The sequence below is a fragment of the Melospiza georgiana genome, chromosome 6, assembly GCF_028018845.1.
Source record: "Melospiza georgiana isolate bMelGeo1 chromosome 6, bMelGeo1.pri, whole genome shotgun sequence".
Classification (NCBI taxonomy): Eukaryota; Metazoa; Chordata; class Aves; order Passeriformes; family Passerellidae; genus Melospiza; species Melospiza georgiana.
The window spans coordinates 33306346-33323646 of record NC_080435.1 but is presented as its reverse complement, the minus strand read 5'-3'; the positions used below and the strand labels follow the sequence as shown (position 1 = coordinate 33323646).

The following is a 17301-nucleotide window of genomic DNA, read 5'->3' as shown; positions in this document are numbered from 1 at the left end:
AGAGAACAGAATTAAAGCAAGGGAATCTGCAGCTTCTGTTCTCTGTTTTCCAGTAAAGTTCTCTTCTGAATTGGCAAAAGAAATTTAGTTACTGTTTTGCCTAACCCAGCTCTAGCCCTAGATAAAGCAGAACAACCCTCAAGCCTGCATTGATTCCTAAAACTACACACATTCCATTGCAAAATGATCTAGTGATCATTCTATCTAGCAATGCATTACATTTGTAATTTGTTAAAATTCTAAGGCTATTGTGACAGTACTTTGATAGTACTGATGTGTAGTGATGAACAATACTCTTGTAACATTTAAATTCTTTAGCACTCTTCAAACACTCAAAAAACCAAAGGACGTTAATTGTGTAGGCATTGCTTTAAGCTTTAAAACCTTTTTATGCAAGAAATTAAGTCTTCATCAAGAAAATAACTTGAAATCTTAATACCTCTCAATGACAGCCACATTTGAAGAGCAATTTTATAGCATAATGATCCTTGTTGCATAATTTGGACAGACTTTTGTTCTCATTTTAATTTCCCATACACTGCTTGCTTTACCATCTCTCCTTCCCACACCGATGAAAAGGGAGAGATCAAAAGTCAGAAGAGAAAAACCACCAAGTTTGGGCCTGGAGTTAAACTTCTAAAGGCTTCAGCACATCTCCTACTTCAGACATGCTATGGCCTATCTGCCTAAAGCACTGGGTGCTTCATAGGAGACTTGGGCAGCTGCATTCCTCCTGAGATCCCACTGCAGACACAAGCCCAACAGAGCAACTTTAAACCCCCCTCACCTTCCACCCAGGACTGGAATATCTAAATTTCCCGTTCTTTGATTTCTATGTTCTTGAGACATCTAAAATATGAACCTAGCCAAATGATATGCCAGGAGAAGAGGCACTTTTCTTTCTATTTTACCTCATATTGAAGGTTGTCTGAAACCAGAAAAGAAATAGAAAGACTAGCAAGACCAAACCTTGCTCCAATGATCTGATATGTTACTTACTTCTGAAAGTAAGTCTATAGGACTGGGTAAACAATAAAATGGAGTTTCAGGTTCTTGCTTTATTATCAGCTAGAGGATAGGTTTAAATCCATCTTGTATACATTTCATAACAGTTACAGACTTTTCCAAGGAATGCTAACATAAGTGCAGGCTGAACAACATGAAAAGATGACAACTGGGTCATGGAGTAAATAATTCCTCATTAAGAGAGAATGCCAGGAGAGACAAGAACAAGTAAGGATGTTCAGAATGAAGTGTACTAACAGTCAGACTCTGAGGACATCAGTGATTGAACCTCCTTTGTGCAGCTACTTCTCAGAGTTTCTCCTGAATTCTACAGCCTGGCTTTCTCCCCACGTGGTCTTTACTTTTCATAATCAGCCCTTATGGTCTTTCTTCCCTCAACTTGTCTGTTGAAGAAGTAAGACAAAAGAAGTGCTTGTACTGCTAGAACATGGGATACTTACACTTCCTCTCACTGAGTTCTGAGTTTGTTCAGGGAGGGGGCACTTTGGAGTAAGGTCTGTTTTTCATACTCCTCATGTTACCCTGCTCTTTGGTTTTGCTTCCTCTGGCTGATGTTCTGGTTGATTTGACCACTAACTCTTCTGAGTGGTTATTCAGAGAAATGAGATTATTAGTATGCATTTAACTTCTCTTTCAAACCTATCATTTCTGTAGTAACTTCCAAAATTCACAAAATACCACAGTAAATGTAGATGCTTAGGTTTTGGGTTTTTTTTCCAAAATGTAAACATATACCTATATATGAATAATGAAAAAATTGTCTGTGTGTGGATGCAAACATTAATGTTTAACAAGCAAAAAGGAGTGTAAGACTGGCCCACCTGATGATAAAAGAGAATGATGTAATTTACTTCACCCAGGACAGGACTTCACTAACAGCTGCATAAAATTACAACTATTTAAAATTCCAGAAGCTTGGCATGTCAATTCTGAGACAATTTGGGGCAGGGGGAGGATGAGGGGAAGATGCCTGTCCTGGTTTAGGCCAAATTTTTGGGAGGAAATTTCTGAAGTGGTCTCCTCTAGAAGGCAAATTCAAGTGGCCCCTCCCCCTAGTGGTTTGGGAAAGATTTCCTTAGAGAAAAGTGGAAAAAACTGTTTATTTAACAAGCAAAGTACTCACAAACATGGAAAAATGAATAACATTAAACAATGGAACCTCTCCTTGTTCTGAAGAGATGGCAAATTCAGGAAGTCCTTGTTGTGGGCTGCAGCTCTGCTCACCCAGTCTGTTATCAGTCCCTCCTGTGCTGGGAATTGCCGTGTCCTGGGCCCCTATGGGCCACAGGCATGAGCTCGCAGTGTTTTTCTGGGGTTTCAGTCCAGAGCAGGTTTGAACAGCTCCAGGAAAAAAGACACAGTCTTGGGAAAACTTTCCTTGCTGCAACTAATGGGGAAAAGCAGTGAAAACCAAAGAAAAACTCCCTGTTTCTCTCTCACTGTCTGTGCTGCAGACAACACACATGGAGAGAGAGAGCAGAAGCTCCTGCTTTTATGTTTTTAAACAGTCATCCCACCACTTCTCCTTCTCCCCCCTTTGCTCTTAGATCTACTTTAAAAGCACAGAACTCACATCTAGCATAAGCAGAATGGACAACTGGGGATACAAGAACCACACAGTCATGCCAGGACAATGCCAAATAGCTGGTTATTTTCCCTAACTCCATTTCAAATGGGTCTTATAGATTTGAGTTGGGATGCTACAACTGGTTGCAAAACTACAGTTCTTATTTGCAAAGCACTTTTTCCTGCTCCAGCCTCTACCTGCAAATAAAACAGAAACATGCCAAAATAGTCAGAGAAAGAATATTTAAATATTTGACAAATGGCGTTAACAAAATTCAGATAATACTGTCACTTTAAATATCTCCTGCGAAAGGTAAAAAAATTACCCACACCGCTTTTTTTTTAGTAAAAATAATGCAGTACATACTATCACAACCTCTTTCTTCTTAAGTGAATACTGAACAGAAAATACTCCATATGAAAAGTTCTGATATATTTATCCAGTCACAGCTCCCCCTTGTGTAATTCACCATTACTACAAAATACTAAGTTGGAATAGAGATTGTTTAAATTAAATTTTATGGTAGCTATTTACTTGATTACTTTAATTTTTCTCATATTCAGAGAAATTTAGTGATATTTTAGTGTTGAAACTTTGTATTTTCATGCCATTTTAATGCCAGGATGTTTCAATGCCAGGACAGATAATAATACTTACAGTAAGGTTACACTAAAACCACATTTAGAGGAATATTACTTTTGTACAATTACATGATTTTGACATCCATAATCAAAATCATGGGGGTTTACTTAAGAAAATTTGTATCCAATCTGTTTTTTATTACTGCTGCTAAGTCTTTCTTCTATATAATTTGTAAGAGGGTTTACATTTCACTGACATTTGGAAAAATTCTAGCTATTCTCTTGTTATTCTCTAGCTTTTGTGTCCCTAAGTGCTCAGAGCCCTGTAATGACCTTATTATCATTCTCTGTCTAAGCTTTGTGGTAATCTTAGTCTTTCTCTCAGTGAAGTAAGACTCACTTTGGAGCTAGTAACAGAACACTTGTAAAGAAAAAGCTGGAAAGCTTATTTTTTGTACAGTGCTTTTTTCTGACTACACAGAAAGACTGCATTTGGTTAACTGTAGTGCTGTTGGCACTTGAAGAGTTACTTTGGAAGAGGAAAAAACCAGCAAGCAAAACCCAAAAAAACCCCCAATCCAAAACACAAAAGAAAAAAGGAAGCAGTTCTTCCTATAACAGCAGGGTGCAAAGCCCAGAATGACTCTGCTGCAGGAGGTGTCTGAGTTCACTGTACGGAACGGGCAAGGGAACCCAAACGTAGCAAATACAAGCCAAACTTGGTGCTAGTGGTTCACGTGTCACTTAAAGTGTGGAGTGTGGCTTTGCCAGCAGAAAACGATGGAAGTAATGGATCACCTCGGGCAGACCTGCACAGAGCCCACGTAATGCAGGGGAAAGCAAAGACAATGACGGGAGCAGATGGGAAGAACCTCGAGATTCTCTCGGTGCTGACACCTGACACTCCCTGGCCATCAGGTGCTGTGGAAGTCCAATTGTAGTCTTTCTGTGTAGTCAGAAAAAAAAAACTCCCTACCAAGAATAAGCTTTCCAGCTTTTCCTTTACAGTTTATCCCCCAAACTGCGGTGAGCAGCTGTTCTTATTTGAAGCTTATTTTTGGAGAAAGAGACACTTGTTTCCAAGTGACCATCCAACTGAACCATCCCCAAACTCGGCACTGCCGGACACTTGCGGGGGCAAGGGGCGAGCACGCGTGGGCTGAGGCAGATGTGGGGTCGGAGGGCTGAGGCAGATGTGGGGACGGACGGATGAAGCCTCGGTGGGGACGGAGGGCTGAAGCCACTATGGGGATGGAGGGCTGAAGCCACAGTGGGGACGGAGGGCTGAGGCAGATGTAGGGACGGAGGGATGAAGCCGCTGTGGGGATGGAGGGCTGAGGCAGATGTGGGGACGGAGGGATGAAGCCGCTGTGGGGATGGAGGGCTGAGGCAGATGTGGGGACGGAGGGATGAAGCCGCTGTGGGGATGGAGGGCTGAGGCAGATGTAGGGACGGAGGGATGAAGCCGCTGCGGGGATGGAGGGCTGAGCCAGACGTGGGGACGGAGGGCTGAGAGCGTTCCGACTACCCCGCCCCTCCTGGCCCTTAGGCATGCATTGCGATCGCCGGCAAGCGGAGGCAGGCTCCGAGGCAGGCGCGGCGGGCAGCCCTGCGTGGCCGTTGGGCGGCGGGGGCCTGATTTCGAACGGCGAGCGGCCCAATGAGAGGCGCGGGCGGGGCCGCGCGCTGGGTTAGAGCCGGGCGGTGAGCGCGGCCGCTATGGCGCCCGCCGGGGTCTGAGGGGCCGGGCTGGGGAGAGATAGTGCGGGGGGCGCAGGGATGGCGGAGCAGAGGCGGAGGCTGGTGCAGCTGGCGGTGCTGGAGGAGCTCCGAGCTTCGTACGGGATCAAGGTGAAGAGCGGGAGCTGCCTGGCGGCGGCCAAGGCGCCGGGAGCTGCAGCGGCGGAGGTGAGCGGGGCGGGGGAGCTGCAGGGCTCCGCTTCCCGGGCCGGGCAGAGCCGGAGCTCCGGCGGATCCAGGGGCTGCTCCTGGCCCGGGAGCGCTGCTTCCGGCAGCAGTGCCGTTCCCGTAATGCAGCGGCTCCTGCCAGCCCCCACAGGGCATCGCCTCCTGCAATGGGAAAAGAGCTTTCCCCCTTTCCTGCAGCGTGCCCCGGGGGCCATCATAGAGCCTTGTTATGGTTAGGGAAGGCAGCGGCTCCGTGCGGGGCTGCCCCCGCCCCCGGCAGTTCGGCAGCCAGATGGAGAAGGCGCTGGGTTCCTGTTTTGTCCGCGGGCTGGCTGGCCGCTGGAACACCCTCGGTCGCCTCTGATCCGTGCGAGAGCTTTTTGTGCTTCACTGTGACTGATATCACTCACCACGGAATTCAAATCTTAGTAATTGTGTTATTTCTCGGAATATAGCTGCGGTGTTGTTTCTAAAAGCTGTGTGTCTTCTACTTGATTTCTTAGATTTTTGGATTTTTTGAAGGGCTTTATTTGCATAGTTTCTTAGTATAAAGCATGACTAAGTAATTTGGCACAGACAGCTCTTGCCTTGCTTTGCCAGTGGCCCAGGAATGAAATCTGTCCCGTGACCTTAAATATCACGTTTGAATTTGATGAAGGAAGGGTTTTCTGTCTCATGATTGTTTTATAAAACTGACTATTATAATGGATGCCAGCACTGAGTTCCATTAGAGAATACTGATCTTCTGGTAAACTCATTAATTTATAAAATGTGGACCATGGTCAAGTCCTAAACGAGATCACTGTGCAACTGATATGGCACAGAGCTGAACATCCTCAGGCTGAGCTTTCTGTAAGGCTGAGAAGACAATACGCAATGCTGCAGTAATCCTTGGTCAATGTAAACTAAAGAAGTTGGGAAGCCTTGCTTGAGGTGGGTTGTTTGGAAAGGGAGAAAGCAAGGGTGAAGTTAGAATTAGTTTTCTTCCCCTTATCGGTATCAAACATGGTTATAGACTCTCCTTTTCCATATGAAGGGAAGATAATAAGAACTGTGAGCAATCTGTTTATGTCTTGATAAAAGATGTCTTTGTTGCTGTCTGTAGTGCTTAAATTATATGCAAGGAAGAAAATGCATAGCTAACTACTGAGCAAGGTAGGAAAAGCTAGAGAATAGCATTTGTTTTGCCAATTGCTTCTTATTTCTGTTACAAGGGAACAGACATGATTTTATTAGCTTTATTATTTATTAAGAAGCAATTAAATCACAACTTCTGATACTTCAAACAAAACCTAGTGAAGTGAGCATGTCAGTTAGGAATTCTAAATGCTGAATTCCAAACCACTGGAATTTTCTAGTATGTAATCTTGTACATACAGAAAAAATGTTCTCTTGGAATTAATTTTGTTTTTGTAGCTTTGGTACCAACCTGGAACACAATGACAGATGTGTTGCTTCTCTTTCCTGACTCTGTTATGTTTGTTTTCTGTGGGACAAATTAGATTGGGTCCAATGGGTTAGTTACTGATTAACTGTTTTCCTGACGAGGACAGCAGTTGAGTTTCAGCTATGAATGACTAACAGTTTGCATTCAGCTCTAAGAACAAGTTGGGCGTAATCCCAGTCCTCTTCTGGTTGGGAGAGGGACTGGCTTGCATGTTCTGTAAACATAAGCAAATAAAGTGAAGTTCTAGGATGTAGAAGTTGTTGATGTTGTGGGTGAACATCAGTAGTAATGGCTGATGAGCTTTACTCATTTTCTAATATGTAACATACGCCAATGTCTTGCTATAAGGCAGTAGAGACCAGATTTTTAAGAACAAGTACTAAATATGAGGTACTGAACAGTTGTCTAGATTGTTCTGTTGAGTTGAATCCTTCCTAAAAGAGCAATCTTGAGTGTCTGAGATGAGGAAAAATTTATTTTAAGAAAAAGTTATTTTAATTGTCTTGTGTTGATTTTTAAGAAAAATAGGATATAGTCAATTTGAAAAACTTAAGGTGAGATTCCTAAGCAATCTGGTTAATATCCTTACTGATTTGTGAATCTTATAAGAAAACTAACTTATTGTAAAATAAGAAGTGTAGAACATACTGCAGAAATGCTTTCTACTCTTTCACAATCATCTAGGGTGTTACCTGCCACTAGAATCAGTTTTAGATCTGTGGAGATGACAGTGCTTTTCCAGACAATACCTCTTATCTGTCTTATCTGAAAGACTTTGTTTTTTGTCTTAACTACCCTTATGTCTACTTGTGGAATGTGTGCTTCTTTGCAACATATGGTTGATAATTTTTTCAACTTTTGAGTGACATTATTTGAATTTTGTATTTCAGGGTAAAATCTTTGGAATATCTTTTCATGCATTGCCACAATCACTTGTGCCAGAATATGGTTATATTCCAAGGTAAAATAACAATGTATTTTTAGATTTTGTGCTTATTTTGCTCTCTTTATGGTATTGAACCCTTGTCAGAAGAAAGAATGTAATATTTGTTCCATGCCTGCTAGAGCTTCTGGGGGTTGTAAGAATAGTTCCACATGGAAAAGGAAGGATGCAGAAGTTAGACAGGGAATTCAGAGCTCTTATTCAGTTGTATTTCTTTATACTCTTGTCATTTGGGGAAATTATTCTATATACTATGTTTAACAAAAAATGATGAAATAGTTTTTGTGGAAAAACCCCAGGCTTTATTCTGAGCACAGAACTGTTACTGTTCTTTTCTCAGCTTCCTCGTTGATACGTGTGAATATTTGGAAGAGCACGTTCATACTGAGGGACTCTTCAGAAAGTCTGGATCTCTTGTTCGCTTAAAAGCTTTAAAGGTATTCTCTAAAGCTGCTCTTTTTTTCTTAATAAGCTGCATTTTCACTTGGGCATGTTCTAATTTTTGGACTCTTTTCAGTCATATTCAAGTTCTGATACTGGAAGTAGATTGGTAACATTGCCTGCTTTAGAAATGATAGGAGATCTAGTCCAGAAGCTGGCAGGCTTCACCTTTTTTTGCCTTTTAAATGTTTTGCCTTCCAGGTGATGAGAATAGTTTGGGACCAAACAAACCCATTAGAATTTGTGCACACTGGATGCTATGAGCATACTTTTTTAGCAATGTTCTCCTGGTGGAGGGAGGATGGGAAGCCTCTAAATTAATACATATGGTCTGACAACCTTGCCTGTGTCTCATTGTCAATAATGTAGTTGAGTAAAACATGAGAAGGCTGAAAGTAACAGTGTGGAAGATATGGCTGTCTGTTGTGACAAGGGCTAGAGCATTACTGCCCAAATTTAGAAATCTGACAATATGCTGAAGACTTTAAATCGTGTTTCTTATGAAAAATTTCAGAGCAAACTGGATCAAGGTGAAAACTGCCTGTCAGCTGCACTGCCATGTGATGTTGCAGGGCTTCTCAAACAGTTCTTTAGAGAGCTGCCAGAACCCATCCTTCCACCTCACCTGCAGGAAGGCCTATGCAAAGCTCAGCAGCTTGGAAATGAGAAGAAAACTGCAACCGTGTTGCTGTCCTGTTTGATGGCTGACAGAACAATTGCAGCTTTGAGATACTTTTTCAACTTTCTGAGAGCTGTGTCCTTAAGGTCAGTGAAAAGGCTGTGCTTGCAAACAGCTCTGAATTCCCTTAACTGCTTCTCTGTCCAGGCAAGTGCTGTAACTTTCTGTGAGTAGTTTGCCATTTTAAACTTTCATATGTGCAGATATTTATGTAATTCAGTCATAATCTTTTATTTCATAAATCCAAGGTTTTCTTTCTGAAAACTTAATTAACTGGAGACTTGACTTTATTCAAACTTTGTTCAGCGGAATTACCATAATTTGATACCGTGCATTCCCAAAAATTGAGAGGGATCTAGAACTTCTTTTCAGTTACATAGTTGTTCAATTATCTGGCTTGGAAGGCATAAATCTATACATTAGTCTTGTTGTATAAGCACTCCAGGGAATGAGTCCATTTTTATTTTTTTTAACGGCATTTGTCTTATTTGATCTTTTCTTTCTCCACTGTTTATATTATCTAATAATTTGAATTTAAAAAACCTTTTCTTGTTAAGATCCAATGAAAACAGAATGGATAGCAGTAATCTGGCAGTGATTTTTGCTCCCAACCTCTTGCACTCAAATGAAAATGAAAAGATGTCCAGTAGTACAGAGAAAAAAATTCGCTTGCAAGCTGCTGTTGTGGAAACACTTATTGACCACGCGGCGGAAATCGGTAAGGTGATAAATGCTTATCAACCTGTGGCAGTGCACCAACCTGTGTGTGCAGCTTTTCTTTTCTACTTTTAAGAATCATTAAAAAAAAGTATTTCTTAACTATTCCAGGACAAGTACCAGAATTTATCTTGGAAAAGATTCCTTCCATGTTGGGTGTTGATGTCTTTCAATCTACTCCCTCACTGTGGGGCCACGAGGACAGTGAAAATGAATCTCCCGGTGAATGTAAGAGGAGGAGGCACCGAAGTGTTGGGGGTAGGTATGTTTTGTGGAACTTTTAAAGCCAAAAACAGAATTTAGACTTCAGGTAGTCTGACCCTAAGCACTTGCTTCTTCCACAGGCAGAACAGATGTCTTCAAAACTGGTTGGGTTTGATTTGAAAAATGTATATAAGACTTCAGTAATCACGTTATTGTATATTTACTCAGAGTTTCTTCTATTGCCTACTAAAGAAGCTATTTTGGATTTGTTGAGTCAACTTCAGATCCTGTTGCAGAAGGCTATAGGGTTGGTTTGTTGTTGCTAATTTTGAAATGGTACTTTAATGTATACTTAGAGAAGTCAGGTCATGAGAAAGCAGAGATGCAAATGGCAGATGTGTTTTTGAATCAAAGCTAATTTGTGTTTTGAAGTGTAAATCTGAATTGGGTATTGTTGGATACTGTGTGCTCTGGTATCATGGATCTGGGATTTTGGGTGAGGTTTTTCAGCTTTCAACAGGGTTGAGTTGGTTTTTTTGCTAGATATGGGCAATCAAATGGTCCATTCTTAGTTCTGCACTCTCTTAGAGGAAATACTATGGAACATGTATGCTTGACTTCATTCAAATCCACTGCAAAGGGATCTTTTATGTATTGCTGTAAAAACATAAGTATTTATTTAGCTCATGTAACCTGACAGTAGTTGAAATTAAGACTGTATGACTGTATGTTATGCCATGGCTTGGTTTTTTTGTGTGTTGTACTTCTCTGCTCTGTTTGTTTGTTTGTTGGGTTTTTTGTTTGGTTTTTTAAAATAATTTTTATTTTAAGGAAAATAGATTTTTCAGCTATTGTGAAAGCAATAAAAACTGTGTTGGTGGGAAGATCTGGGTTATGATATTCTGTACATAAAACAACATTTAAACTGATTCACTTTCTCCATGAAAAAAAAAAAATGAGTTAAGTGTGAGTTGAAAATAGAGCAAGACAGGCTTCACATTTAAATTTGATTGCTTGGTGTGTCTTGCATTTCAGATATTGTTAGTGGAGCATTGAATAAATTTAAATCTAACAGAACCCCCTCCACTACACCTCAACAAGACAGCAGCGGTAGGTACTGGTGTATTTGTACTGAGTAAAGCCCATGCAGTATCTTCTGGATTTGTTAACTATATTCAATAATATTTTAACTGAAGAATTAGAACTCACTTGAAGGCAAGTGACTAAATTTAAATTGTTTAAAATGGAATATAGTTACATAGTTATTGAGGATACTGCATTTACTGTAATTCTTGGAGCAGCTACAATCACTGCAGTAGTGGGCTGTGTGGTTTAGCGCTGTGGGGATTACCCAACCAAAATTGTGCTTTTTAGCTAATAAACCACTATGGCCTCAGTGCAGTAGTGCAGCATTTAATCATCCCTGGAATGAATCTGCCAGGACTAAAATTCTTTCACACTTACTGTCTCTAAAGCTTTTGGCAGATGACTATACATTTACTTCCTCCTAATGCCTATATTGTTTTATTGATCTGTGGGTTTGCATTTTCCTGTCTGGTACTCTAAACTTGCAAAAAACCCAACAAAATAAAAAAATCCAACCCTAAGCTATATTGATTGCTTTGCATGTTCAAAATGCATGCACTTTGGCTAAGCTTTTTTCAGAGTTAAAAAACCCAAAACAACTATTTACTAAACTCTCCAACTTTTAAGCTATTACTGCAGATTTTGATTTTCTTAATTTCAGTCCTTTCATCAGCGACTCCGGTGGTTCTTACTCCAAGTACCAAGAGGAAACTTCCAACTGATTGCTCTCAGGGCTTGTCCAGCAAGAAGAGACGCTCTTTTAAGCACAATTTTGCATTTGAGTTTTTACCAAGTAGCATATTTAACAGCAGCTCAACACCAGCATCAGGTACAGTGCTGTTACTTTTTCTTTGCTGCTTGAAGTGAATGTTGGTGGCTCTTAATTTAAGAGTGGAGCCATTTGTTCTTGTTAGACAGTCATTGATGCTCATTGCTGAAGTGTTCCTTGCACTACTTCCCCATCTTGGTAAATAGTGTATGTTTATGTTCATTGGTAGCTCATGTTAGATGGACTGAGCAAAAGCCAAATTCTCTTGCTTGTTTTTTTGTTCTGTTAATCTCTCATACTTGCAATCCTGATGTCCTTTTACCTTTTTTAATCTCTGTCATCACTCAGGTTATACTTTTCTTTCTTGGTGCACAAATCCATGAAGACTGCCTATGCTTCCAACCTTTTGGAAGTTGTAGCCTTTTGTCTCCTAAATGCTTAAATAGCTGATCCTAGCTCTATGAGAAATGTAATTGTTGCTTTTATAAATCTTCTTTCTTATGTCCCATCACCTCTTGTTTTTCCCCTAGATGTTATATCTCAAAACTCTAGAGAAAATTTTACTTTTGTTTACCAATGCTTTAGTACCACTTTATTCTACTAGAGTGCTTCCAACAATCAAGCTTTTCTGAGAACCCTGTTTTATTTTATTTCGTTCTTTAATGTTCTGCCAGCTGAAGTTAGAGTGAAAGAATATTTCTAGATTGGCTGTTTTGCTTGATTCCCCCTGCCATCCAATGAGTGTTATAAAGCTTAGTGCTTTTTTTATTAAATCATTTCATGTTCTCCATGTTTCTATGGATAAGCAAACAAAAGCAATGATATTTTATAAGATAGCAGTTCAAATAATAATGCACACTTCAAATAATAATGAGGCTAAGTCTAACTTTTCTTTGTGAGCTCTTAAATTTGAGGAACTGATCTGATGATAATAGTGTGGAAACTTACTTGAGGTAGTGATATCTGTAGCCTGCAATTAATTGCATTCCAGCCACTTTTATGGATGCTACGAGCAACAGCTTTGTTTAATTTTAAGGTGGAAATCCAAGTAATTTCAAGCCAGCACTCTACAAAATAGGCAAAAATTTTGTCCTGTTTAAAAACCTGTTCTTTATTGTGTTAACTTGTAAGTCTTTATCTGAAAAAAATATGACTATTTTAAGTTCATATAAATACAATTTTGTCCCTGTAGTTCAGTTTGAAGCAAGTCCTTGTGTGTGTCTTGATTCATCACAAACCTCACTATCTCCTTCAACCATGGGCGAAAATCATGTGTCCAGTACAGGGAATAGAAGAAGTAAAAGACTTGCGAGCAAAAAACTATACAGGTAATTCACTCTCAAAACCTAAAGATAAATTGGAAAGGTGTGTCTACACCCCTTGAACAATGATCTCAATCTGTCTCTAAAAATATTGGGTTTGGTAAATTTTTATAGTAGTCTTATAACCACTAGATCTTCTGATGATGTGAAATTGAGCTCAAAATAAAATAAGATCTGTTATTGTAGCTTTCTGTGCCTATTAAAGAAAGGTGGGCAAGAAGGCAGTAAAATAAGTAAAACAGAAGGAAATAACTGTGAATAAATGTCAGGGTGTTTTCTTTGTCCTCCTAAAGAGTTTATGCCCCTTCTTCCCTTGTGTCCCTCCAGGGCTGAATCAGGAAAGACAGGTTGTTTTTCTCCAAAAATAAGCCGAAAAGAAATGGTTCGTAGGTCTTTACGCTTGAAATTTGGTTTGGGGAAAAGCAACAGAGAAGTGGTAAGTCCCCAGTCCTCTCATTAGACTGTAGGTTTTAATTCACAGTCTGGGGCATTGCTTTTCAGGAGCAGGAAGGATGTATTTAGTAATGGAGGGATCCCAGTGTTAATTGAACGTGCTTGCTGTCAAGTACAAGAAGCTTGAGGTTAATTTGCATAGCAGTAACAGATCAGCTTGTACTGTGTTTGACTGGCATGGGGCAGGACACTGAGGGAGGGAGCAGCTGCCCTGAATTGACCTAGGAGCAATTCCTTGCCATGTAATGTGAAGCTCACCAGTAAAAATGGGACGGGGATAATTTGTGGAAAGTAGCCACTGCTCAGAGGCTTACTGAGAACTGGCCTGACTGTTGTAAGTGATGACCTTTGCATCCTGTGTGGGTTTGGGTTTTTTTGTCTGTGGTGTTTGTGTGTCCCTTTTCATATTTCCAGTTCTCTCCCTCATCCTGTTGGGGAATGGGGAAAATGAGCAAGTGGATGGATGGGAGCTTGCCTGCTTGTTGGGATCAACCCCCCACGCTTGTGATCAGTGTGTCTCAGAGTTCTGAGTGTCTGACCTGGCAGAGCCCGTGCTCAGTCACTGTTCCCAGTGTGATTGAGACTGCCTGATGTAGGGAGGCTGTTCCCCTCCTGAGTCTGCAGAGAGGAAGTATGGCGAAGAAAAGGCTGCTGTGGCTGATTTGAGTAGTGGTTTCCTGAAGTTTCGTCTGTAAATGAGAATTCAAATTACAAGTTTATATAAAGCAATTAACACTTTTTGTTTGTTCAAGAATATTGTATCAGGATGTGCAGCTGGCAATAGATCAGAAAATATTGGAAGGCGTCTTGCAAGTCAGCAAGGTTTGGAAGGCAGAACGGAATGTGCAAGAAGAGACGTACTCTTCAGCCCATATGTCAATGAAAAATTCCCTAAGAAAGGTGATTGCCTGACCAAATATATTAGATGGGGAAAACTATTTCTACTTTGCAAAAGCAACTTTACGGATAAGAGTATAAAAGCAATTGGATTAAAAGTATGCTTCTAGCTAAGTCAGAAGCATGTTAATTGGGAAAAATAATTGATTTAGAACAAGCTTGTGTTTCTAATATATCTCAGTATCTCTCTTAATTAAACAAGAGGAGATACACTATTTCACTTTAATGTTATAACCTTTTTTTACATTTCTGAAGTTTAAGAGCATAATAACATCTTTAAATTCAATGCTGCTTTGATAATTATTTTTCAGTAGGAATTTTGTCTATAGTTATTAAAATCACAATAAATTATTCCAAAATGCTGTGGTATATATTTTAAGGTTCAAGGAATGTAAGCAAGTCAGAAGAAAACTTGCTAACTCCAAAATGTCACAAAAAAGTAGTTCACCAAATGTCATGGAACAGTCCTGCTCTTACGGATTCTCAGGTGATCAGCAAGAATGAGCAAATTCTGCCTGGACACTCTGAAATGGGAACCAGCTCTTCAGAATCTGTTTTGATATTTGGAAAGCCACCAGTTATTCCAGATGAATTCAAATCTGCAACTGTAAGCAAAGAAGACAACAACTTGGAACTTGTGCTGTGTGAAGATGAAAGTAATTCAACTACAGAAACATTACTGAAAGTTAAGCAAGCCTTCTCTGCATCTGGGAGTATTCTTCACAATTTGATAGGTGATAAGAAACCATCCCTCTCAGTTGTAGCAAGTGAAATATTAAATGAAACTCCATGTCCCTCAGGGCTCAGTTCTGCCAAAGAATTGTTAGTGGAAGAAATTTCTGAAAATCTAGCAAATGTAAAATCCAGAGAGCTGTTGCACCCATTTAACCCATCTTCCGCTGCTGATAAACAGCAATTCAAAAAAGAGGAAATTGACGTTTTGGAGAAAAGAAACTTCAAAACTTCTATTGAGGTTGAACTTCAGGTCCCAAAACCAGATAAAGTAAAAGAACTTCCTATGCCTCAAGCACTAGCCAAGGAAGATAAGTTTACTGTTGAGAACAGTTCAACAAAAGATGACTTACACAAATCAGATTTCTCTGGAAGAAAAGAAGAAATACAGTTAATACACTCAGAAACAGCTGAAAACTGTTCGGTGAAGTGCTGTAATTTGGAAGAGGGTACTGCTAAACCTTCTTTGGCAGGACAGCTGCCTACTTCACAGTTGCCTAAATCACAAAATGAAATGAGCAACCAATACTTGAAAGCTGAAAATTCGGGTAAAGTTTTAACTAAAACATCAACTGTTTCTGACCATGGGAAGGTTTCTGACCACATACAGTGGTTCAACCAGCTTTCATTACATGATACAAATTCCGCAAGCAAAACAAACCCACCCCTCAAGTTTCAACGTACTCCAGTTAGACAGTCTGTTAGAAGAATTAATTCCCTTTTGGAGGCTAACAGACAATCTGTAAGCTCTCACACGGTTAAATCGAGTGGTGTTGGTTCACCACTTGTTAAATCTTTGAGCTATGATTCTGCCTTATTCCCCTGCACAGAAAAGCCCTCAAAGAATTCCATGCTTTTGCCACATAGGAGTGAAAGCACACGTGACCAAGTTTCTGTAGCTTGTAAGCAGCTAGACTTAGCATCTAAATCATGTTACAAGCCATTAAATCCACCAGACAAGGCTGATGTTTCTCTCAGAACTGTTGGAATCCATGAACAAAAAGCAACTGTTCATCCATCAAAGTCTGTTCTAGAAGATCTAACCAATCATGAAATGGTTAAATCCAGTTTGAAAGTTAATGCAAATATAAGTGTTCCAGGTGCTGTCCCAGGAAAATCTGTGATTGCAAGAAGTGCTTCAGGAAAAGAAAGAGCTCGTTACAGAGGCTCTCCAAAGAATCCAATATCTGAAGTAAGACTGCTACCAACTGCAAAGCCAGTAGACTTATAAGATCAAATGTGATGGCTAAATGGATTCTTTATAACTTGGTTAACCTTTGGAAAAATCTAAATCTGTATCTTATTTTCCTAGTTCTTTTTATTTGTAATATTTCATTTGTTTTAAATTAATTAGTTGTGAAGATGTATGAATAGCAATTTTTTTCATATTGAGGTTTTCTTCATTTACTGAAACTTCTGTAAATGCTAGTCAGTTCAACTAAATGAATTTGACTTATAAAACAAAAATAATCTGTTAATCTGTAAATAATCTAACACAAATGTTTGTGTTAGATCTCAGGTTTTGATTATCTCAGCATCTAAAAATATGCTGCATCTTCCAAAACTTCTTGCTTTATTTAGATTAAGTATCAAGTTCAAAAACAATTTCTCAAATATTTAAAGCAAATTAAACAGATATATAAAAGGAAGTGTTTTGATGCTGAGTATTAGTAGTTAAATTTATGTACTTTTTTAGTTTTAAGTGTACTGGAGCACCCCTTGATACTACTAAGTTGGACCTCGTGTGAGCTCTATTTGTTTTGACACAATGTGGGGTTTTTTTGGTTGGAGTAAATTGGGAGTGTATTTTACTTGTTTAGTAGGTAAATGTCAAAATGCAATCCATGCATGCACACACACTGGAGAATTATTAGAACACATGGAAAATAAATGTGCAATTTATTCAAGGATTAAAAAGTCTTAAAACTTAATCCAGTGTTGTGTTCTGCAGTAGGTACCAAGTATTTTCAGTTATGAATAATAAAATTGTTTATCTTAATATGAGAGGGGAGTTTTAACTTATTTTTAGAGCTGTAGAATTATGTTAACTAAGTGGTGCAGAAGCCGAGTTTAGATGCTGAAAGTGTTGCAAGAGACGAATGTAAGAAGCCATAGCGTGTTAAAGGTTGATTTGCACAAGCAAATGTTTACATCTTTTGGAATGAAAACTGTTTGTCTGTCATCAGTTGTAAAATTATTTGAGTAAACACTTGAAACCGTTCATTAGCTTTTTATATGTGTGAATTGCTTATTGGCAAAATGTTACAGCTGAAGCACTGGATACTTTTGGTTTTAATAAAACCATTGTTTTTTTCCCTTTTCTGAGCTTGTTCTTCTATAATGACTTGGAAAGTCTGATTATGCTGTTATATGCAGACTGTAGACACCAAAATTAGTAAGTCTGTGACCACTGAAGCCAGAAGTAAATCTGTTCTGGCTGTCCTTTTTCTTCATCTTAGCTATGTATTGGTACTTCTCACAACTAGCAAAAGGCATGATGCAGCATAGCTTATCAGCAGTGGCTTTCTG

The 17301-nt window shown here is 39.5% G+C and overlaps 1 protein-coding gene across 2 annotated transcripts; it reads left to right on the top strand.

Moving 5' to 3' along the window:
• Positions 1-4964: 4964 nt before the first annotated feature.
• On the top strand, positions 4965-17045 carry ARHGAP11A (Rho GTPase activating protein 11A). 2 transcript variants are annotated; one of them, XM_058027303.1, is made up of 12 exons: positions 4965-5082; positions 7420-7490; positions 7813-7909; positions 8428-8678; positions 9150-9310; positions 9421-9567; positions 10549-10623; positions 11261-11428; positions 12561-12696; positions 13018-13126; positions 13896-14043; positions 14421-17045. In XM_058027303.1, the coding sequence occupies exons 4-12, from the start codon at positions 8614-8616 to the stop codon at positions 16001-16003; spliced, it is 2592 nt and encodes an 863-aa protein (XP_057883286.1). In that variant the 5' UTR covers positions 4965-5082; positions 7420-7490; positions 7813-7909; positions 8428-8613; the 3' UTR covers positions 16004-17045. The 2 variants fall into 2 exon arrangements, with proteins under 2 accessions (XP_057883286.1, XP_057883287.1); XM_058027304.1 differs by lacking the exon at positions 10549-10623.
• The last annotated feature ends 256 nt before the right edge of the window (positions 17046-17301 follow it).

Bases quoted from the DNA above. Each gene is read 5' to 3' on its own strand.
- ARHGAP11A (XM_058027303.1), top strand. From the start codon at position 8,614: ATGGCTGACAGAACAATTGCAGCTTTGAGATACTTTTTCAACTTTCTG. The intron at 11,429-12,560 runs GTACAGTGCTGT...TTGTCCCTGTAG, and splicing joins CAGCTCAACACCAGCATCAG to TTCAGTTTGAAGCAAGTCCT. The intron at 14,044-14,420 runs GTGATTGCCTGA...ATATATTTTAAG, and splicing joins TGAAAAATTCCCTAAGAAAG to GTTCAAGGAATGTAAGCAAG.